The 23415-nt window shown below is 43.8% G+C and overlaps 1 protein-coding gene across 11 annotated transcripts; it reads left to right on the top strand.

Moving 5' to 3' along the window:
* Positions 1–147: 147 nt before the first annotated feature.
* LOC143821858 (uncharacterized) lies at positions 148–23048 on the top strand. 11 transcript variants are annotated; one of them, XM_077306303.1, is made up of 17 exons: positions 148–656; positions 3537–3688; positions 4482–4536; positions 4812–4959; positions 5859–5930; positions 6211–6285; positions 7238–7288; positions 9327–9374; positions 13467–13520; positions 14170–14223; positions 17753–17806; positions 17927–17980; positions 18101–18154; positions 18623–18676; positions 19692–19781; positions 20864–20899; positions 22890–23048. In XM_077306303.1, the coding sequence occupies exons 1-17, from the start codon at positions 602–604 to the stop codon at positions 22921–22923; spliced, it is 1140 nt and encodes a 379-aa protein (XP_077162418.1). In that variant the 5' UTR covers positions 148–601; the 3' UTR covers positions 22924–23048. The 11 variants fall into 11 exon arrangements, with proteins under 11 accessions (XP_077162418.1, XP_077162417.1, XP_077162419.1 ...); XM_077306302.1 differs by lacking the exon at positions 148–656 and adding an exon at positions 1378–1534; XM_077306304.1 differs by lacking the exons at positions 148–656; positions 9327–9374 and adding an exon at positions 1378–1534.
* The last annotated feature ends 367 nt before the right edge of the window (positions 23049–23415 follow it).

The raw sequence follows: 23415 nt of genomic DNA, 5'->3' as shown, positions 1-23415 counted from the left end.
TCTTACTCGGTTGTATTTTGCCGATGGCTGACCCGGCCTCCTCATAGCTCCCAATCTGTCACCTGTTCCAAGATATCTCATGGCCACCTTCATTTCTAACACTGCTGCTGTATTTTCGTAATGATACTTGTGTGTGATGTCACAGGGAACGTGGTGGCTGGAATTAGTCATATTGCAAGCGACAAAAAAGATGCAGTAGGTGGTCATATGGAGGGGGGGGCAAATCTGTCATTTCTACTGGAGAGGGGAAGTAGGCCTTGAGAACTGTGTTCTTCCCTTCACCTCTGCCAGTCCTGGCTGAAACATTGTATGATGGGATACTTAAGTCAAAATGGGTATCCTGCTGTGGCAAAACTGGGCTTGTAGGCAGAGGTCTCTTGTCCACAGGTTCTGCTCTTAATAAAATGGAGTCCAGTTTAAGAGTTACACCTTTGATTCACAGCCTTGATTGGAGTTGCTCAGGCTGCATCCCTTGATACAGTACTTTCTTGGATGTTTGCTTGTTTTAAAAGAAAAAAAAGTTTCTAGCCTTCATCCTTGTGAGGAAATGCATCTAGAAAGTTCCAACCACTGAAGAGACTTTTGGACAGCATCACAGGAAATGTCCCATCTTCACCTACCTGTGCTAAGGAGGTCAGCAGAATCAGATCTCAAAGGTAAAGTACAAGTCTGCCTGTGTAAGCACCTGACTTCAATCTTTGGGGATTTCAGGTTTTGCAAAGCTCAGGACAAAAACTACTTCAGCAAGTCCTTTCCTCAGATTCAGTTCAGCTAGGGAAATCTAGTAGCCATCGTCCAACCCCTGCTGAAGTGAGACTGGCTAGAACTGTGGCCCTCCAGATGTCCATGGACTGCAATTCCCATGAGCCCCTGCCAGCTGGCAGGGGCTCATGGGAATTGTAGTCCATGGACATCTGGAGGGCCGGTTTGACTACCCCTGCAGCTAGAGCATGTATACTTCTGTAGTACTCTAAAGATAAGTGTTTAAAAGATGGGATGTCTTAAGGATGTGGCTGGACAAACTGTTCTTTAAAGGGATTCAGATATAAGGCATGTGTCTTAAACTCCCTTCTACCCCATTATCTTTCACTTAGGACAATAGCAGGATGTGTTGTATTCCCAACAAAAATGTGTTGGCAGTCAGATTCCTGCTACTGCCTGGGTTGCTGGGTGTCCCTATAACTCTCTCTTCATCCATTTGAGCTGACCCGCAAAAGTTAGGTTCTCCTGTAGCTGCAATATCACCCATCCTCTTTGTGTGTAGGTAAACAACAGGCTTTTAATGAAAACCTGGGGATGGGGTATAGAGACACGGCGGGCAAGTTGAGCTCATTGGCTGGCAAACATTCCAGGGGATTGTGCTGTCACAGTTAGCCCCAGAATCCACACAGGGCTCCTGTCTAGCTCTGCCCTGCAAGTTTCCTCTAGCCAGAATTCTTTGATGGGTGTGGGAATTGGTCTAATATCACAGTTATGCTGTTGGCTTGTCTGGGTGGCTTCATGGTCTCTATGAGTATCCTTGCCTCATCTTCATGTGAGTGTTACTCTGACGGTTTGTTTGGCTTATGGTAACCTTCTCAGTAGTTGTTGAGATCATGAAAGACATTTGGCTTTTCTAGCAAATGACCATGGATTGTCTCCCTCCACACACTCCAGATTTTTGGGTACAGAGGAGCCTTTGTCTGTTCATTGTATAGAAACAGTGCATTGGCCATATAAGCGGGCAGAATGGTGTGTATTCCATGATTCTATTGGAAGAAGTCTGCAGAAAGTGGTTTTGGGTGCCGACTTCAACATCCTGAGAATTCCCCATTATGATCCTGTTTCCACAAAGTGGGTGTCATATCAAAGAAAGCCTTGCACTTAACCACTCATACAAGCATACAAAGGCAAGACCTCTCAGCAGATCTCAAGAACCCAGGAAGAAATATGTTGAAAACCATTGTGAAATGTGGTGCTCCAGATGTGACAAACAGCCCTGTTAGGGTTGTTAATAGCCTTTAAGTTGCTGAACTTCCCTCTCACTAATATTACGGAATAGTTTCAGTGATTTTTGCCAGATTCTGCTCAGGTAATTGTTGCGGCCCTTTCCAAGGTGGAAATACTGTTTATTCTTGCAGAGTCATAATGACTGTGATCTAGCAAGTCACTTTGGGTGCATTCAGGTGCTTGGGTATGCCTGATGGGGTTCTTGATTCCCTTTGTTTTGAACAGTAGCACCCCTCAACATGTCCTATCACAGACAGTTTTTTTGGAAGTCTTTTAGTACATGTGCTTGTGTGTGGGTGCTGTAGTTCAAAGAAAAGCCCCAAACATCCCCACTGCCTGACTCCTATGGATATTAGGAATTAGTTGAGTGGTTCTTTGGATATTAGCTGACAAAGCTATAAATCCATGTTATTTATTTATTATTTTGATTTATATCCCACCAGTCTCTGTAGACTCATGGCGGTTACACAAAAAACAAAAACCCATTAAAACAGTCAAAATGAAGGTGTTGTGTTCCTCCACCTTAAAGCAGGCATGAAGATACAGATATGGCACTCCAAGGAAATTCCTTCCCTATAATATATTTAAAAGACACGTATGTTCCCAGTATTTTTACTAATAGACAGAGTAACCAGATCTGCTATTCTCTAAGCACGTTTCCAGCAGGTAGTTTGATCCCGATTATAAATTACTTGTATCTTAATAAGCTCTACATGTTCTGATGTTTTTCTTTTTAAAGAAAGGCCAGTAACTTAGAGGGAAACATGGGGCAGTGAGTGCAACTTAATACCACTTCTAAAATTGTAGCTAAGATGGCTCTCCTTTTCTTCTTTGTTTGCAAGTGAGATATTGGATTGTCACATTACTGCAGTTTTAAAACTAGTTGCCATATGGAAAACTCAGCTGCTCACCTTTCAATTGTGTGTATCATACATTCAAATGTTAAGAAAGCTTTGATTACGGATAGTTAAAATTATAATAGACCGGATGACAAAATGGTCAAATGTGTAGGGTTAACATCTACTTAAAAAAAAGTAGCATCCCACCAAACCTGAGATGAATTGTCTCCAAGGGCAGTCCTATGTATAATGTGTTGCAGTAGTCTAGAGGTCACAGAAATGGATTACTGTAGCCAGGTCAGCAGAATCTGGGAGGAAGGGTAATTTCTGAGTCCAGTATAAAAAGAGTGCTAGTAAGTTGATCACCTCCATTACATTAGCTTTTCTTACTAACTTGATCTAACATGTTCCCCCTCATCCACTTGACCACAGTTTCAAAGCACTGAGTCACAACTGAGGCAGCAGCTTCTTGAAGGCTCAGGAACAGACCTATATAGATGTGTGTTCTCACCATACTGAGGGCACACAACTCCAGAATTGCATCTAATTAAATGGGCTTATGTAAATATTGAAACACAATTGTGAGAAAACTGAGCTATGGGGAGCCCTGTATTTCAGGTCTTGTACAAATGGCTTAGTGTTTATAACCAGTAACCAGTAACATGTGGATGATTAACCACATGTGAATCATCTGTCTTTGATTTTCAGCAAAAATGAATGAGGTAGAGACCCATAAAATACAAGAACACAGGTTTGCCTCCCAAGAACCATCAGCAAAAGGAGACCAAATTAGTACCCTTTCAGATGAATCAAAAGACAATGAAAATATTCTCCATAGATCAATAAGGATGGTAAGGAAGGTGAGTATGGAAATGCTGTTGTTTGAGTATGGAAATTCTGTTGGAAATGCTTAAATCCTCTATGCAATTAGTATTTCAAGTTAAATAAGGAAGAATTGCAGATTTTGAATTGGAAGCTAATTAGCTCAAAAGCCAAAAATCTGAGTTTACAAAGTAGGAAGCCCCAAGATTAACTTTTGCTTATGCCGTGAATGCAATGTGATATAGGAATAATGATAGTGGCTCATGAATGTGATGGGCTTGGAACACTTAAATGCTGCATTGGAGACACAGGGGATTTACAAAGGAATTCTCCCCTGTGGAGAAAAGTGGAATGGCTTTGTTACATCTGCTATCCTTTAAGGACTGCCTACTCCCATACAAACCTACCAAACTACTACATTCATCTTTGGAGGCCCTGCTGTTGGTGCCTCTGCCAACTAAGGTGGCACCCAAGAAAGGGCCTTCTCAGTCATGGCATTGAAATGCCAGGGAGTTCTGCTTATTCTCCCCTATCATTGACTTCTGCAAGTGAGTAAAATTTCCGTTTAGCGTTCTCTCATTGACTCTCTTTTGTGTTTCAGTGCATGTGTCTACATGTTTGTTTTGTTAAATTGTTTTGTCATTTTATATTTTTTAAAAAAATATTTGAATGTTTTGATCCTTTACTGAGGGAACGGCATTAAAATATTTTAAATAAATTGTCAGACTTTGAACTGCTCAACCACAGTCAACCATGGAGATTGGCCCTCAAACTGTATTGCTATGGAACCAAATCAGGATCATGAATTTAATCTATTTTTATTATCCATAGTTCCCTGAAGATTCCAAAGAGATGCCAATTGGACTCCGGGAGAACTTAGTACCAAGTAAGATATCTTTTTTTCCAGAAATCAGTCATTTGACTGTGGAGGGGAGGGGAGCAGGGTTCTGGCTGTGTATGTGAGATGCAGTGCCTCCCTTAGTTGCTAAGAGGACAGCACATTGATTTGAGGGTGAATGTCCTGTGTTGCCTGGGAATCACATGAAGCTAGGCAACGTGGAACTAAAAGTTTGAAAAGTTTTACTGGCTTCAGTGCTGGAAGGAAAGATTTGGGAATTCAGGACTGGTTTCCCACAGGTGCCCTTCCTCTTTGTTTCACAGCATCGCAAACAACATGCATTTGCCCTGAGGTGTTGACCAAGAGTACCCTGGTGGCTATCATAGGTACCTTGGCCTTCTTGGGTTTCTTTTCCACCTTGGTTCTGCTGCTGGTGGCCATCATCATCCTGCGCTTGATGGACAGACAATGGTGAGTCTTTGCAGGCCTCAAAGAAAGAGAGGCCTTCCTTTTCCCTGAGTTTTGCTAGTGGGTCCCTATTGCAATGATGGCTCATGTTCCTGTTCTTAAGTGGGGGAAGCCTGTTGTAAGTTTTGCTATTCCTGATGGGACCCTCTAAATATACCAGTGTTCCTGATGAGACCCCCTAACTATAAATTTTGCCAGTGTGGCTTGAACATATAACTCTGTTTTATGTAGAATCATGCCATTGGTCTATTTTCTCCCTCCCTGTATCCGAGTATTGTTTCTTAACTGGCAGAAGTTTTCTAGGGCACTGGATTCATTTTGGAACTTTCTGAATCCAAGGCATTGGCTTTGCTGTTGAGCTACTGTAGGCCCTGTAACTCTGCTGCTCACAGTATCTGCTGGCTTCTTTTGGTAAGCTGCCTTGGCCTTTAAAGCGGAACAGACTAAAGTAAACAGAAGTCTATTGACAAATATTAGCCATGATGGCAAAACGAAACCTCTGTGTTCAGAGACAGCTTACCAGAACCCCACTGCCGTGAGGCAGCTTCAAAGACTTCAGGGGAGGCCATTGTTGGAATCAGGATGCTGGAACAAAAAGGCTCTTCCAGTGTTCATATGAGGTCTCACATATACCCCTAACACTGGGCACCAGTGACCACAACACACATACCCTTTCCCTTTCCTAGTTTGGTAGGTCATGGAATGAGTTGGTCTACTCAACAGTTTTCTGGGTAACACTATTATGGATGCTCACCTGCTTTGTTTCTACACATAGCCCTTTTAAAGCAGTGAGCATTTTGGTCTGGGGCCTGTATATATATCAGAGCAGTGAGATCCTGGTTGTTCTTATACCCATTATCCCAGAACTGTATTAACATGGGTCTCTTTGTCTCATGTCCAAGGAAAAAAGAGAAGAAAGAGAAGAAAGAGAAAAAAGAAAAAAGTTCTCCTGCAAGGTCTGCCCCGCCGGTCCCGTAAGTTACACATACCAAACCTATAGTAGTAGATGCACTCCTGGACAATTTATTTCTGTAATTCAAAATAATAATGAGGCTAACTGCAAAATTTTCCTCTGGGATAAAAAGCCTTCCCAGCTCAGATGCCTCTTGTGCTAGAGAATGCCTTCCTGAGCTGGAGAAAATTCCACCATTAGTGGAATGGATCTGGAAATCCAACCCGAGATAATATCCTCTTTAAGCAGTTGTGGTTTGACACCCATGTGGTTGCCTCAGAACTGCTGTTTGTGATTTTCAGACGCCGCCCGTCGGAGCCTGTGTATTTGGTCCCCAGAGGAACGTCTAAATACCAAACGATGCGTTCAGTAAATGAGTGAGTAACAAGTCTTTCTACTCTCCCTGCTTAAAATCAGTAGCAGTTGTATTTTAAGGAAGGGTCTGTTATGAGTTAGGGCTTTTAAAAATAAGAATTACCAAAACTCCAAACCAATAAAAGACAATTCTGCAATGGCTATCCATTAATTTAAACAAAATTAATTTATTTTAAAAATTACAGGAGACATATAGACCTGTCTTATGGGGTGCTGAAGGCTTGTCTCTGACCATTAAACTGAGCATGGCTGCTTTCTGATCTTTAGCATTGCTTGCATATTTCTAAGAGAAAAAAAACCCTATTTGGTGTAATCTGACTGTCCCATAATTATGGAGGTTAAAGCAGCGCCTGGACATTATATGCTCACATTGTCTGTGATTATGAAAGCTGATGTATGGCTTGGGACCAGGGGATCTGGAGGACTGCCTAATACTACTTAGGGGTCCTCATTAATTTTTTAGCTGTGCAGTTTCTACCCCCAGTTCCTATTTCTGTTTTGCCTATCTGCTGGGCAAGTCAAAATCTGCAACCTTTGGTTTCCTTGTGTCCATTTTTTCCATTAATGTAGGCAACTTTAAACATAATTGGTAAGTTTTGCGTTCTGCTGTTAATACTAACTAACAAGTTAGTACTAACTGCCCCCCACCCCACACAAAACAAGACCCATCCCTCATTGGGCTGGGATTGGCTCTGGTAAGGGGGCAGCCCCCAGGCCATCCTCTCGCCCAAGACTTTCCCAGTGACCCTAGTGGCCAGTCCACCCCTAGCCCTGATTCCTTTCTTTTGTTCAACCATATGATTGGCAATTGAGGTAAATGATGTAGAGTTTAGGGTGAGCCCAAGCAGAGTTGATCTATAACTTCATTACAAGCCTATGTCTTGCATAGCCTGCTTAGCTTATACAGTGGTAGAAAAGGAGCTGTTTTACCTGTTCTTTTGCTTGTCATTCCAGGACTGCAGAGGGCACATACATAGATCCTCAAGAGCTGCACCCTGGTCCCAGGTGAGCTGGAAGGACTAGATGATTGGGGGGACGGGGAAGAGATCTGTGATTTCTGAAACACTTGCTTTTCTTGAACATGGAAACATACACCAAGGATCATTCAAGCAATATTCAGTGCTGTTGGAAGATATTCATTTCCTGTCTGGTGGGTGTAGTTCACAAAGGTATGTTTTTTCTGCATACCTGGGGTTCCATGCCCCTAACAGGTAGGTGGATACTCCTACCCTGTCTGAGTGTGGTCCTGTTTTATATGTTTTCACCATGGCAGGGCCTCCTCTCTACCTGTAGGTAGAGGGATAATAAAGATTTCACAGTGGTATGTTTATTATTGGCTTAGTTATAATAGCAAAGAGTGGACCTTCCATTTTCAAAGGCAGTCCACCTCTGAGTACTAAATGATGATGATTTAGGGGTTGGGGAAGTTCACCTCCATATCCTGTTTATGACCTTCCCAGAAGTGTCTGGCTGGTCAGTACAGAAAGCAGAATACTGCCTTTGTGCTGAATCAGACCATGAACTTTATCCAGTAAGACGCTCTCCTTAAAGTACACAATTTCTGCAATACTGGTGTTGCTGCTAGGTAGTCTAGGACCATGCCGTTCTGTTTCCTTGATCAGGTTCTCCCACATCTAGAATTTCTGCAGCCTAGATTCATTAATTAAGTAGATGTGCATTATCTGAGTTTTGCTAATTATGGGGGAGACAAGCAGGTGAATGTAAGAGTCCTGCTGGATCAGACAATTGTCTAGTCCAGCATCCTGTCTCACAGTGACCAACCAGTTCCTCTAGACAGCAAACAACAAGGTATAGAGGCCGAGGCCTTCCCCTGATGTTGCCTCCTGGCTCTGGAATTTGATGCGTTAGTGACTCTTAGTGTGGCGGTTTCCCTCAGTGACTATGGCAGGTAGCCATTGATAGATCCTCCATGAATCTATCTAAATCCATTGTTCTTCTGACTCTAGATACTGTGAAAGGCCATTTGTGTGCTTCTAAGCTTCTTTTCATGATGACAAGGACTAGAAACTTGTTTCTCTCTCAAATGAAAGCTGAGGTTCTTTAGATACTGAATTGTATTTCCAGTAATAATTTCTTGTGCTGATATTTTGGTACTTTGACTACCCAGAGTCCTCCTTGTTAACTATCCCTTTTCCCTTCTGCCAGTTTGAAATGATATAATTTTATTTATTATTTTAGATATTTATGCCTATTTTTCTTCCAATGGGGATCCAAAGAAGTTTTAAAAACTTGTCTTCCTCTCATCTGTTTTATCTTCACAACCACCTAGTGAGGTAGGTTTGGTTGAGAGACACTGACTAGCCCAAGGTCATGCAGAAATCTGTAGCATAGTCAGATTTGAACCCGGGTCTCCCAGATCCTTGTCCAACAAATTAACCACTACACCACGTTGGCTTGGTAGTGCTCGCCTCAGGCATAAAAGCATACTTCATTAGCTTCCATATGGAGGTTGCGTATTCCAGGTAAAACCTGGTTTTGCTCTTTCTTTGCTACAGGCTTTCCTTGAACTGATCTGTTAGGATCTTTTGGATAGACTGCAGTTAGTGCCTTTTCATGCTATGTGAACAGGAAAGTACATGTTTTTGAAGCACCATTCACACACACACACACACAAACACACACACACCTTCATGGCTGTCATTGTCCTTCCACATGCACCCAGCAGTTTTTTGTGGCTGTTTTTAAAATTCACAGTTGCAAGATCACTACAGCACAGTTACATTACAATAATTTGCCATGGTCTGATGGTATCTCTGAATTCCCAGCTTTCATTTTTTTTTAAATCTAAATACCTCCCATACAAAAAGAAAGTACCCCATGATGGTAGAGAGGGGAAATGCCTGAGGTAGCAGACAAGGTAAGGAAGATGCTGGGGAAACTGTGTGGGTGTTTGATGTCCTTTGCATATGCTTCTGCATTCTCAGTAATAGCAAGAGCTGCATAGAGAATTGTCCCTGTGCAAAAGCAGTGTTTATTGCATTTGGCAGCTGGTGGCAATGAGATGTACTTTCTGTGATTTCAGACGCCGCCAGGAGACCAAATACACGACTTCTGAAGGGGCAGAAGCCCAGTAAGTTGGAATTGCAAGGGGATGATTCTGGAAAGGCTGGAGGCCCCTGGGAAGGGAACTCACCGGCAGGGGCAGCTCTCACACAGCAGGGATCTGCAGCCTCTGTGCCTTGAAGGGAAGAAGGAGGAGGGGATGGTCAGGGATGGGGGATGAAAAGCGATTGGCTGGCTGCTGAACAGACAGGTAAACCAGTTAGAGGAGGAGGCACTCAGCAGGACAGCCGCCCTGAGTGGGTGTTAAGTGGTGAATGGCACATAAGCCATGAGTCACATTCCTCCTCCAAGGCCATACCAGAAATACGTTATATGGCAGTGGTCCCCAACCTTTTTATCACCGGGTACCGGTCAACGCTTGACAATTTTACTGAGGCCGGGGGGGGGGGGGAGGGTAGTCTTGCCACTGCTGCCTGAGCCCCTGCTCCGCTTTCCTGCCGGCGCTCCTGACTTCCCGCCGCCCGCTGGGGGGTGCTGCGCAGTGCCATGCTGAGGGGGAGCCCCAGCCATGGCGGCCGCTGGAGAACACCAAAGGTGAGGCAGGGCAGTCCCCAAGGCAGCAACCGGGGAGGAGGACGAGGAGGAGCCGCGGCCTGGTACCGACTGATCTACGGACCGGTCCCGTTCCCTGGACCGGGGGTGGGGGAACCACTGTTATGTGGAACAGATGTGAATCAACCATTGGTCCTTTTAGCAGTGTGTTATCAAAGGCTTTCAGGCAGAGAAAGTTATTTCCGAGCACCTGCTAAACTGATCTTGACACTTCCTGCTTGCAGTGTATCTATTCTACTACTAACAAAAATGCCCAGAAAAAAAGAGAAAATACTTAACCCCAAAAATACTGAGTCAAAGAACCAAAAAAGTTAAATGAATTTGAACATGCCGCTGAATGTTAAATGTATTTTACATAGAAGAATTGGAAATATTATATGAAAATGTATGTATTTATTATTGAAGAAGATTTAAATACTAAAAGGCTTCAAATTTCAAATCCATGAAACCATATACAAACTAGGACCCAACAGCCTAAACCGGACGTGTTTCGGCAACAGCCTTCTTCAGTGGTTAGGCACAGAACTGCATGCATAAATTGTATAATACATAGGCTCAAGGACTATATATTCTATCAGATGATGGAAAGGATACTATGGAAATTGTGTTCTTATACTCTAAGGCAGTGGTCCCCAACCCCCGGGCCGGGGACCGGTACTGGTCCGTGGATCAGTCGGTACCGGGCCGCGGATCCTCCTCGTTCTCCTCCCTGGCTGCTGCCTTGGAGGCTGCCCTGCCACTCTGCCGCTGGCTCACCTTTGGTGCTCTCCAGTGGCCGCCATGACTGGAGCTCCCCCTCAGCATGGCAGCTGCTGCTGGCAGCGCCCCCCAGCGGGCAGCGGGAAGTCAGGGGTGCTGGCAGGAAAGCAAGTGGAGCAGGGGCTCAGGTGGTGGCAACATCCCTCAGCAAAAGACTAACCCCCCCCCCGGGCCCCAGTAAAATTGTGAAGTGTAGACCGGTCCCCGGTGATAAAAAGGTTGGGGACCGTTGCTCTAAGGCACAGAGCTAAGTAGGAATTGTAGATGACATTTTATTTTTCACTGTAGACCATGGATTTCAAATCAGGGTTCTGGGGAACCTTGGGCTTATGCAAGAGATCCCCAGAGGTTATGTGGCCTTTCCCAAAAGTTTCGAGAACTGCTAACATTACTGGAGCCCACTTGTCCCATTGCTAAAGGCCTAGTCTCTTTCTTCACAATAGAAACGGTAAATGATTGATTGATTGGCTGGCTCCTGCATCTTACTTCTGTGCCCACTTATCTAAAGGGGAATGTTACCACTTTGGGAGTTCCTCCATGGTCAAAAGGCTGCTGTAGGACAGTAGTGGTAACCATCAATACGCACTTTCCTTACAGTGTCCCTATCCAAAATAATCTTTTGTAGTGTACAATTGCATGTATTGTATACAGTTATCAAAACAACATGAAATCCTCCATTGTTTTCAGTATGAACAGTTTAGCATGTTCTCAAGAGAGCAAATGGGAAAACTAGACGAGAGCTGGCTTAATGAGGGTAACAGGCCAGGCAGCATAGCCTTTATTCCAGGGGTATCAAACTGCGGCCCTCCAGATGTCCATGGACTACAATTCCTAGGAGCCCCTGCCAGCGTTTGCTGGCAGGGGCTTCTGGAAATTGTAGTCCATGGACATCTGGAGGGCCGCAGTTTGACTACCCCTGCTTTATTCGGTAGCCATGTGCTTGCATTGGGAGAGGAAGAAACTGAAGAGTTTTTATGGCAAGGCTTTGAAAGATCAACGGTCATTCTCAACTCACTTCAGATTTTACCAGTTGCCCTTCACAGTAAAAGCCTGCCTATCTGAAGGACTGCTTGTCTCCTAATGACCCCTCCCCCCAAGAGGCTTCTCCACTCTGCGGGTGCTAATTTGCTTGTGGTCCCTAGTCCCAGGGGAATCACACCTGGCCTCCCCCCCCCCCCCCGGGCCAGGGCCTTTTCATCCTGGTGGAATGAGCTCCCAGAAGAGCTGAGGGCCCTGACGGAGCTGCCTAAGTTTCACAGGGCCTATAAAACAGAGCTCTTCTGCCAGGTTGAGGCCAGGATCAGGAACAACTTGGGCCCCTCTTCCGACCGACAATATGCCATCAGATGAACTCCTACCCTGTGGTGATGGGCTGCAGATTGGGGAGGATTGGGGACTATGCCGCTGTCTTATGTTTAAAACTTTTAAAGGGTTGAGTGGTTTTATTGGGGTTTTATTGTGTTTTTACTGTTTATAATTAAGCCACCACAAATCTTTGGAAAGTGGTGGGATCGAAATCTAAAGAACAAACAAACTTATTGCATATGTGGTTAAGTGGTTCTGCTGACCCACAACATTCAGCTCTCTGCGATTAAGCAGTCAGTAACCATCTTGAGTCTCTATATCAGCCTTTTCCAACCTTTTGTCAGTGGAAGTGCCTCGGAAATATTTTTCATACTTCAATGTACCAGGAAGTGATGTCGGCTGGTTATGCCTCCCTGCCATGACCCCCTGAATTGGGGAGAGCCTCAGTGGGTAAAGGTTTACATGGTTTATATACCACCCTCCAGTGAGGCTCAGGGTGGGTTACATAAAACTTAGTGGAACAGTACAGATAACTTACTAGTTATAAACGGTAACAGTACAGTGATGACAAATAGAACAATATGATAGAACGACAGTGAGAATAGTAATTCAAAGTACAGCATATTAACAGCCCTGTGGGTTGGGCAAATCGGCAGTGATTTTAATGGGAGGGAGGCTCGGGGGGGGGGCTAATGGAACGTGATTGGTTCAGGTCAACCTCAACCAAATGCTTGGCAGAGGAGCTCCCTTTTGCAGGCCCTGTGGAATTGTTCAAGTTCCATTGGGGCCCTGATCTCTGGGAGCTCGTTCCACCAGGTGGGGGCCAGGAGGTCAAGCAAGCTTCCTTGAGGCCAGGAATCACCAGGCAGTTGGAGGTAGTGGAGTGTAAAGCTCTTTGAGGGGTGTAGGCAATGCTTATGTGAGTATATGACTTGGGGCTTGTCTTAGAAGTAGAGGTGACTAGTCAGAGTCCTAAGAGGTAGTATTTAGATGGAAATATGCATGAATATTGGGTTTTCATCCCTAGTGAAGATGTGGTACATCTGTCTCCTCCCAACTAATCTGGTGTGTGAATGTTTGTGTTTATGCTTTTTCAGAAGGATAATAAAGTGTGTACTTATTTCATGTAATTTATATAGTGTGTTCCATCATAAGAATTCTAGCCATGTTTTCCAAACTTCAGTAACAATGAAACTTGCCAAAAAATGCCGATGAAGTCATTAAATCAAAGAACAGCATTCAAAATGAGGCTGAAAATCATCAAACCATGATAAAAAGGGCTCCAGTGGCCGTAAAAACATTTGGCAGGAGCTGTGATTACAAAAGCAGCAAGTGGGAAGGCAGAAACATGTAATGAATCCAGTGAAACTCCAGCATCAACATCCCAGTGTCCTCTTGTGCAGTGTCCAGCTCCACATCTGTCCTCTTCCTTGCTTGGCTCAGTCTTCCTGCAGCCTTTGAAATTGGTTTCTTGTCATTCCAGATCCACTCCTGAGAAGGCCTACACCAGTATGCAACCAGCACCACTTTTTTCTACGTGAGTGTGACAAACAAGATGAGGGGACAGTCTTGCTAAGAAACTTTTTCAAGAACTGCCTGCTTGACTGTGCACAGCTGTGCATGTAATTTTTAGCTCCAAAAATGTGCATTTTACCAGGAAAAAGAAGCACTCAGTTGAAACTTCATTATTGGGCCCTTTTGAAAACCAACAATTTTCTGTCATCTTGAACAGAATGTTTAGCTGTAGCCTCAATTTGTCAAGATACCAGAGATTGAGAGACTTTTCTGCATGTCAAGCAAGTTTCTGCCACTGAGCCACAGTCTTTCCAAATAAAATCTCTTCAGGTTCTCATGAGAAAGAGGTCTTTCCCCCACATCACCTGCTACCTGAGATCCTTTTAACTAGAGGTGGCAGGGGCTGAACCTGAGATTAAGTGGAGATTCCAGAGACTGAACTGGGAACCTTCTTGTGTGCCAAGCAGGTTCTCAATCACTGAGTTTCCACTACTGGCATCTTGTAATGAAGCCAATGAAATACAAACATTGATATGCCAGTGTCCTCTTGTGCACGTTTATGTCCAACTCTGCATCTGTCTCTGTCTTGCTTGACCTAATCATGCTTCAGATAACCATTGCAGTAGAGGCGTGCTGCTGCAGCCCTTGAAATCAGTTTCTTGTCATTCCAGATCCACTCCTGAGAAAGCCTACACCAGTATGCAACCAGCACCACTTTTTTCTACGTGAGTGTGACAAATAAGATGTGGGGACACTCTTACTAAGAAACTTGTTCAAGAACTCACTGTCTACTTGACTGTGCACACTTGTGCATGTAATTTATGGCTCCAAAAATTTGCATTTTATGAGCAAAAAGAATTACTCAGATGAAATATCATTATTGGGCCCTCTAACTCAGTATTTTCTGATAGCCAGCAGCTTTCTGTCATCTGGGACAGAGTCTTGCTGTGGCTTCATTTTAAATAGAAATGCCAGAGATCAAACGAGACTTTTCTGCAACTCAAGCAAGTGCCCTGCCACTGAGGCCACAGCCTCTAGAAATAACGTCTCTTTGGGTTCATTTTCATGGCTTCTGTGTAGTCCCACATGGAACTGTTCTTTCTCAAGCCTGCCACAGAGAAGAGCTAGCAACTTTTTAAACTGTGTTTTTAGGTCCCAGAGTGTTCTCCCCTCACAGAGGCTGACTTTTCCACTCCAAAGTCACGAGATGTGGGAGGGGCGAGCACTCCTCCCGCAGTTCTTTTTGCCACAGCTGAGGGAAGACTGTTCAGCTAGCTGGCAGAATATTTACCTCAGATACAAGATGAGAGGTGAACGACTTATAGTTCTGATACTATTGGCCATTGTTGGAAAGACATGGCCTAGTTTAAATAAATAAATTATATATGTGGGGCAAAAATAGCCCCAAATGGAATGAGTCTGTTCTGTTTGACAGAAAATAATGCTTAGCCTTGCCACCAAGTCACCTCAGAAATTGAGGGAAGGGAGACCGGCTCATCTGGAAACTCTGGAAAATGGCCTCAGCGCCTCAAACCCACAGTGAAAGATAGCCCAAGCGGCTGATATATGGTCAGTGGCCAGCTTGGTGAGCTCAGTGCTAGTCTCAGTGGTGCCTAATCAGATGTGGCATCTGCCCTGTTGGGCTGCAACAAGCCCACTGGTAAAGAAGATGGAGGAAAAAATTGGTCATTGCCCCACTTATTGTTCTCATCTAGAGGCGGTTTGTCTCCTCAGTGCCAACAGGCATCATCTCCTAAATGTTGGGATGTGCTGATGTTGGCGGACTGCCCAGCACCGAGACTCCATGAAGATGGAAGTCATGCCATCATCAATTGGCACCGAGAACAAATGACTCCACATCGATGCCAAGACACTATTGGTGTCAAGACAACTCACCATCTTGTCAGTGTCAAGATACAACTCATCTTATGGCTTGCCATAATCAATCTTAAGGGTGTTGGTTCCACGTTGCTGTACACCTCAATTGTACAATGTTCCTGGGTTTGTCCATAATTCTGTTCCTTATGAATATAAGGAGAATATAATGCCCTTTGACCTAGCATCTGCAACTAGGTTATTCAAAACTTGTACAGCAATTGTAGTGGCTCGCTTCAGACTACATCGTTGCTGGGTGTATCCCTATTTCACTGACTGGCTGCTTGGTCAGGTTTCCTGTCATAGATTGAATCCAGTCTTCAGTATGCCATAGGCATGCTGTCCAGGTTGTGGTTCTTCATCATCCATGGGTAAGTAATCTGTTCTTACTACCGTGTGGAATTCATGCGGTCTATATGGATTCCACCAGAAATCTCACAATGTATTTCATTGAAAGGGCCGCTAAGGTGATCCACCTGGAAAAGAGTTTTTTTTCCATAAAGTTTCTACTCAACGAATTGAATTTGAAGGTTACAGAGACACAGGGCCTTTGCTCTGACACCTTTATTTGCAAGGCTTTTTGTGAGGCCTTTGATTCTTTTGTACGCATTATAAATTTAAGAACAGCGGGTCTTTTTTGACCACAGATGACTCCATGGCAAAAGGTTATATGACTATGGGAGACACATGTTCCTGAGGCTATGCCATGAAGCCCTAAAGCTTGAGTTCTGTACAATATGGCACAATGTTCATGTTTCTGCCATTTACATGACAGTGTACCTCAATGTGCTTGGTGCTTGCCTCCGCAGCACTTGGCCAAGAGATCTTAGAGAATAGCAAGATCATTCACCACGGAGGAGGGAGTGGGCTTATACAGCAGGAAACAGATAGAAGTACCACTCTTTCCACAGGAACCTCTCACCATATGTTGACATACATGGAATGGTGGGGGATGAATATGGCTCATTCGACCAGGTCACCCCACTGTAGATGTCAATCGGAGGCAATCCAGCCATGAAGGCTTCAGTAAAAACCTCAATACAAGTGTAATGCAGAGAGATACCAATAGAGCCATCCACCTTAGCCAGAGAATAAACTAGCTTAATGGATGAAGCCATCCAACATGAGAATGTCAATGTTGAGGCCTTCTACCCTATCTTGAGTCAGTAAAGCAATTAAGAGATTCCTATATCACCTGGATCAGCCCACTCCATGAAACTAAAAGAGTAGAGCCCCGTGATTATCTCCTATATGCAGTGTCTACTCTGCTTCTGAGCTAAGTGTGGGGAAAACAAGGTCAGGAGGGAGACCTAAGAGTTACTAGACCTAAGAGTTACTAGACACCACTTGGGGAAGAAAACTAAAAGGTAGTTTTAACACTGCCTTATCCTCATGAATCATAGAAAAAGAGGGCCATAGGATAAAGTACAAGTTCCTGCACCCTTCAGGCCGAATTAATGGCCATTCAAAAAGGATGTACTGTGTGAAAGGGCAGAATAAAAAACTGCCCTGGGTTTAAAGAGTTTATGTATCAATCTATATTGAAGGAAGGAAAGAACTCCAGTGTAATCAGTTTATAACAGAAGGATACACCACCAGCACATATACTAACTTGGAATGATATATGGATTAAGCAATCTTAATTAAACAATTAAATGTACACTGCATTCTCCCATGTGGGACTGCACAGAAGCCCCGAAGATGAAAACAAGGCCATGCTTACCTGTAACTTGTTCATTGAGTGGTTTTCTGTGCAGACACACATACCTCTGTCCTTTTCTCACTGTGGGCTTATGCATATTGGTTGGTATTTACCTTCCTATGACGGTGGATGGAAAACTGAGGGAGGAATGTTCGCCCCTCCCACATTACTTTTGGTGGGAAAGTCAGCCTCCTTTGTGAGGGAAGGGGAGAGCATACCTGGAAGCTAAAAATGCTGTTTATTAGCTCACTAGCTCTTCTCTTTGGCAGACCTGTGAAAATGCAGTCCCATGTGTGCCTGCACAGAAGGCCACTCGATTAAGAACAGTTACTGTTGCAACTTTGTTTTCTCATGAGAGAGAGGGTTTTTGCCCCACAGACACCAGCTACCTGAGATACTTTTAACTAGAGGTGCCAGGGATTGAACCTTTGAACTAGAGATTCCAGGGACTGAACTGGGAACCTTCTTAGGTTACAAAACAGGTTCTCTACCACTCAGTTTCAATCACAGGAACTTTGTACTGAATCCAGTGAAATACTAGCATTGAATTGTCAGTGTTCTCTTGTGCCCAACTCTGCATCTGCCCACTGTCTTGCTTGGCCCAGTCTTGCTTCTGATAGCCGTTGGGGTGGGGCCTTGCTGTTGCAGCCCTTGAAATCAGTTTCTTTTCATTCCAGATCCCCTCCTGAGAAGGCCTACACCAGTATGCAATCAGCACCACTATTTTCTACGTGAGTGTGACAAGATAAGGGGGCATTCTTACTAAGAAACTGGATCAAGAACTCACTGCCTGTTTGACGGTGCACAGCATTGCACAGGCAGGCCTTGAAATCAGTTTCTTTTCATTCCAGATCCCCTCCTGAGAAGGCCTACACCAGTATGCAGTCAGCACCACTATTTTCTACGTGAGTGTGACAAGATAAGGGGGCATTCTTACTAAGAAACTGGATCAAGAACTCACTGCCTGTTTGACGGTGCACAGCATTGCACAGGCAGGCCTTGAAATCAGTTTCTTTTCATTCCAGATCCACTCCTGAGAAGGCCTACACCAATATGCAACCAGCACCATTTTTTTCTACGTGAGTGTGATGAATAAGATTTAGGGGCAGAAGCGTGTTCAAGAATTCACTGCCTGCTTGACTGTGCACCTCTGTACATATAAATTGGAGCTTCAAAAATTAGCATTCTACCAGCAAAAAAGAAGCACTCAGCTGGAACTTCATTATTGGGCCTACTAACTCAGTACTCACTGATAGCCAACAACTTTTCTGTCATCTTGGACAGAGAGTCTAGCTGTGGCCTAATTTTAAGTCGCAATACCAGAGACTGAACCAGGGACCTTCTTGCAGGTTTTCTACCTGTGACCTTCCACCACTGGATTCTTGTAATGAATCTGATGAAACTCCGTTGCGCAAATGCCAGTCTCATGCAAGTTGATGCCTAATTCTTTGTTCGCTCACTTCCTTGCTTGGCCCAGTCTTGCTTCTGATTGCCGTTGGTGGGGCCTTGCTGCTGCAGCCCTTGAAATCAATTTCTTGTCATTCCAGATCCACCCCTGAGAATGCCTACGCCAGTGTGCAACCAGCACCACTTGTTTCTACGTGAGTGTAGCAAATAACAAGCCTTATTCAAAAACTTACTCCCTGCTTGACTGTACATGTTATTTGTGACTCCAAAATTTTTACATTCTACCAGCAAAAAGAAGCACTCAGATGCAACTTCATTATTAGGGCCTCTAACTCAATATTGCCTGCTCTGATAGCCAACAGCTTCCTGTCAAATAAAGGTTAACTGTGGTCGCATTTTCAGTTGCAGTGCCAGAGAGTGAATTGTGGACCTTCTGAATGCCAAGCAAATGTTCTGTCACTCAGCCAGAGCCTTTCCAGATGATGGCTTTCCAGGTTCTCATGCAGAGAAGCTTTTTTTACCCAAGCACCTGCTACCTGAAGCCATTTTAACTGCAGATGCCAGCAACTGGACCAGGGACCGTCTTGCATGCCTAGCAAGTTCTCTGTCACTGAGCTTCTGTCACTGGATTCTTCAGGAAATTATGGCCTATTTTTAAAGGATTTTGGACTGTATGGATCTGGAAAATTTTTCCCTGGTAACTATTTTGTGGAAGATCAACTTTTTCACCCTGTAGTGGGTTTTTTAAGTCAAATGATATTCCTTGCTTATGGGATCCCTCACTTTTTTATAGGCTGTTTTATGGCTTGTCAAAGCTAATGCGACCTTCTTTTCTCTGCTGCACTGCATTAAGAGTTTAAAGGCGTGTGTAAATCTACCTTCAAAAAGTGTTTACGGCATTGTCCTCTTAAAATGCTAATGCAAGTTATCCCGCAGGTTTTATCAGTCATAGATTTAGTACAGTTTTTTGCCTTGTTCCTGCAATGGAATACTTTTTGGAACTAAGGACTTTAAAAGCAAATGTTGCAATCCTTTGAAGGATTGTTCAAAATGGGAGTTCAGGCCTGTGTATACCTGGAGGTGGAAGTCTGTGTTGTAAAGGTAGTGGGATATTTATGATGATGGTTACATATTTGCTATGCTATGCTTACAATGCTTACAAAAGTGAGTGACTTTCTCCTCACACCTTCCCTTGTCCTTGTATTCCAGGCCTTCTCCAGAGCATGTGTATGCAAGTATTAACAGATCGAATCCTGAGCCTCCATATGTAAATGTGGATGCACTGCAGTCAGAATCCATGTAAGCATAGGTTGGTGATTCTCTCACCCTAGGAGTCTCCCTGTAGTGTAAGACACTGTGGATATAAGAAAGTTAGGAAGGCTGATGGCATTTCATGAAAAAAATGCGACTTCTTGCGTAGTTGGCGAACTGTGACTGATGGCAATTGTGAACATGTGGACATACTGCTGTCCAACCAATTGGAAGCGTGAGGAGGTTGCTCCTAGGTTCCTGGCAAGGCTGAGGGCTGAGTGTTTTGTGTCTGTGTATGTTCACAAGCCACCTTCCCACACATAACCTACTCCTAGCTGATTCCTGCAAAGCAACTAATATATATATATATATAATGGTATGATATAGCAGACTTCTCACCACACTGGATTTTCACAGTGAGAGCAAGGGACAGAATCAGTATCATTAGTACAGTTATTCTATCCCCTTCCCCACTGTAGGCCCCTTACCTATGTGCCTGTTAAGCCTCATATGTGCCCTGGAAATAAACTTGCAGAGGAAGATTCACAGCCATCTACTATTGAAGAGTGGTGTGATCCAACCTTGTGTTTCATACCCAGCTCTTCAGAAAGAGTAATTGCCCCTTCTTTATAGCATTCAAGAGCTGAGGACTCCCAGTTAGCTGGGGGAAAAAAAGAGACTAGAAGAAGAAGAAGAAGAGTTGGTTCTTATAAGGAGTCTCAAAGCGGCTTACAATCACCCTCCCTTTTCTCTCCCCACAACAGACACCCTGTGAGGTAGGTGTGGCTGAGTGAGCCCTGATATTACTGCTCAGAGCAGCTTTATCAGTGCTTTTGCGAGCCCAAGGTCACCCAGCTGGTTGCTTGTGGGGGAGCGTGAAATCAAATCTGGCTTGCCAAATTAGAAGTCTGCACTCCTAACCATTATACCAAGCTGACACCAAGCTCACTAGAGAAAGTACCATCACCCCCTTCTGTTTTGTTAAATTACATATCCTCCAATGTTCACATTGGACTCTTCGCAGTGACCTCTTCTTTGCTACCTGTCACATCAAACCCCTTGTAGAGCCAGATGGCCTGAAGCCCCAGCCTGTCCTTGTTTTAACACTTCTCTACTTTTTTATTCCCTAGGGCTGATGCATCTCTTGGCACTGAGCAATCAAAAGGGTAAGTTAGCACATTGCAGGACTGTAGAGCTTTGTTGGTTTGTTGTATACAGTAGTAAACCAGCACGCCAGTAAAACTACTCAAAGGCTGCAGCCATGTGGAGTTTTTCTCGGTTTGGTGTCTACTTTGGAGCAGGGTTGTTTTTTTTTTTTTTTTTTTTTTTTAGCATTCACATGTTGTCACTCTCTAATTCAGATATTTCCTACCAGGGGTCTGGGGAAGCTCCTGCCTTAATGGACGAGCTGGGAAACTGGACACTTCCATTGCTCCCTTTCCCCTTCTCCTGAGCCTGAGTGGGTTCTCATGGTTTCTGTGGCTGGGAGGGGCAGAGCCTGCGTACCTACTTCCTCTACCTACTACCTACCTACTTCCTCCTTAAACCACCTCCTGTCTCTCCCCCTCTCAGTCCTCCTTGAGCCTGCCTGTTAATGTGAGTGGTGATGTCACTTCTGATGACATGGCACTTCCGGGGGTGCTAGGCTGGCAGGTGAGCTAGGTCAGCTGACATCACTTCCGGGGCTCCTTGAAGCCTGAAAGATTATATCAGGGGCTTCTCCATGGCCAAAAGGTTGTTCTAATGGTTTGCCTCACACATTTCTTTTTGTTTTGCTGCAGTGTTTCACAAACTTGGTTTAGTATATACTTTTGGGAAAGATCACTTTTATATGCCATGTGGATGGGAAAATGTATTTTTCAAGTTCTCAAAGGAATACCATGTTCCTTCCTCAGCTCATAGCTATTTTTTCTTCCTATAACCAGAGGGCTATAGGAGGCTTTCTAAAAAGCAGCAGTTGATTATAATTTATATGGATGTTGAGTAGCCATTGCAAATGCGTCTCTTTTCACAGAGGCAGTGTGAGAGAGCATCATTGCAGTGTTGGAAGCAGCCAAGGAGACCCAGTGTAATACTTAAAAACAGGCCAGGAATCACAAAAAAAAAAAGGAAAAGGAAAAGAAGGCAAACCTGAGAAAAAAAGAATAATTTTCATCTAGTACATAAAGCTGACTAAGTTAGGGCCCGTGTAAATTGCTGTAGGGGGAGACATCTAGGAACAAGGTACCACCACAGACGAGTCTCTGTCTCTGTAGGAACCCACATCTCAATTCTGAAGTTGGGTTTACACTGAGCAGGACCTCTGTGGATCTTAATTAGCAAACACACTCATAGAGGAGCAAGAGATCCTTTACTTCTCAGGACTGAGGGATAGGGTGATGCATTGATAGGACTCTGTCTTACTGGCAGTCCAGAGTCTACGTTAGTCATTCCAATCAACCAATCAATCAGTTTATATACTGCCCCTCACTGTGGCTTTATAAAGCATCTAGCCCTCATGGTGACTTTAAAATGCTTCAAAATAAGTGACAGTGTTAAAGACTGGTGGGTGAGGGAGCTGTAGCAGACCTTTTCCCTTGCCCCACTTTGTTAATGTTTCCAAGTGTGTTGCTTGCTATATGAAAGAGTTCTGCGAAATGGCTGCTGCTCATAAAGTGGTCTTGAGAAACCCGAACAGTCAGATCCAAGCAGAGTTTCTTCCAAATATATGTAGTTCTTTTGTGAGTAGAATAAGATTAATATTGTCATACCTGAGCAGTTATGAGACTGTGTCAGAATATGAGAAGTTACTCTGACGCAGCATCAAAACGCAGAGCCTCTATGATTTAATTAATTGCTGCATGAATTTTGATAGGAAGCAGCCTGATTTGTCAGATTTGTCTGAACACGGCAAGGCAAACATGGATTAGAATATTTAGTGTTGCAGTTTAGTATACATGAATTTAATAGTTTGAACCTATGCAGATTTACTTCAGTCTAATTCCATTGCCTTCAGTGGGAGGAACTTTCCATAGGACTGCATTGTAAGTCTCCTTGGCTTCACTTTTTATAATGAATCCCAGTGCTGAAGAAAAACATAAGTTTTTTCCCTGCTTGGGATTTCAGGAATTGGCATGTGCAGAATGAAATTTTTTTTTTCTGTTCTTCATCCAACAGACCCGAAGAGCATTTTTATGAAGAAATTAATTAAGTGGAATTGCCACAGAGACAACCAACAAAGCTGCAAGAAGTTTGCTGTGGAAACAGTTGCTTAAGAAATACCTGAGTCCTGCTCAAGAAGTCCTACACATTAAAGCACAGTGTATTTTCTCTTTATGCAGGTGCTTTCAGACTTTGTCTTCAATATATCCTTTGCACATGTGCTCAAGTGTACTGTAAAAGGACTATGAAGAGTGTTTTAGGGATACACATAATAATACCATTCTTAGAGTTTTAAGGATTGTATAACAAAGCAGTTTGGTGGTATTTGAAAATTTGAAAGCCCTGTACGAATACTACATATTTCTTACAGAAAACAGGGGTTTTCTTTGTAGTGATGTTAAGTGAGGAAGGTACCTTCAGTGCTAATTCTTGGGTTGTGTAGCTACATGTACAGACTTTTGGAGGCAAAAGTCCTATGGCTTCAAATAAGTATTTAGACCCAAAGATGTCACACGCACTCCTATGAAATTTATTCTTCCAG

The sequence above is a fragment of the Paroedura picta genome, chromosome 12 (assembly GCF_049243985.1).
Source record: "Paroedura picta isolate Pp20150507F chromosome 12, Ppicta_v3.0, whole genome shotgun sequence".
Classification (NCBI taxonomy): Eukaryota; Metazoa; Chordata; class Lepidosauria; order Squamata; family Gekkonidae; genus Paroedura; species Paroedura picta.
The sequence above is the reverse complement of the archived record's forward strand: the minus strand, read 5'-3'. Positions and strand labels throughout refer to the sequence as shown.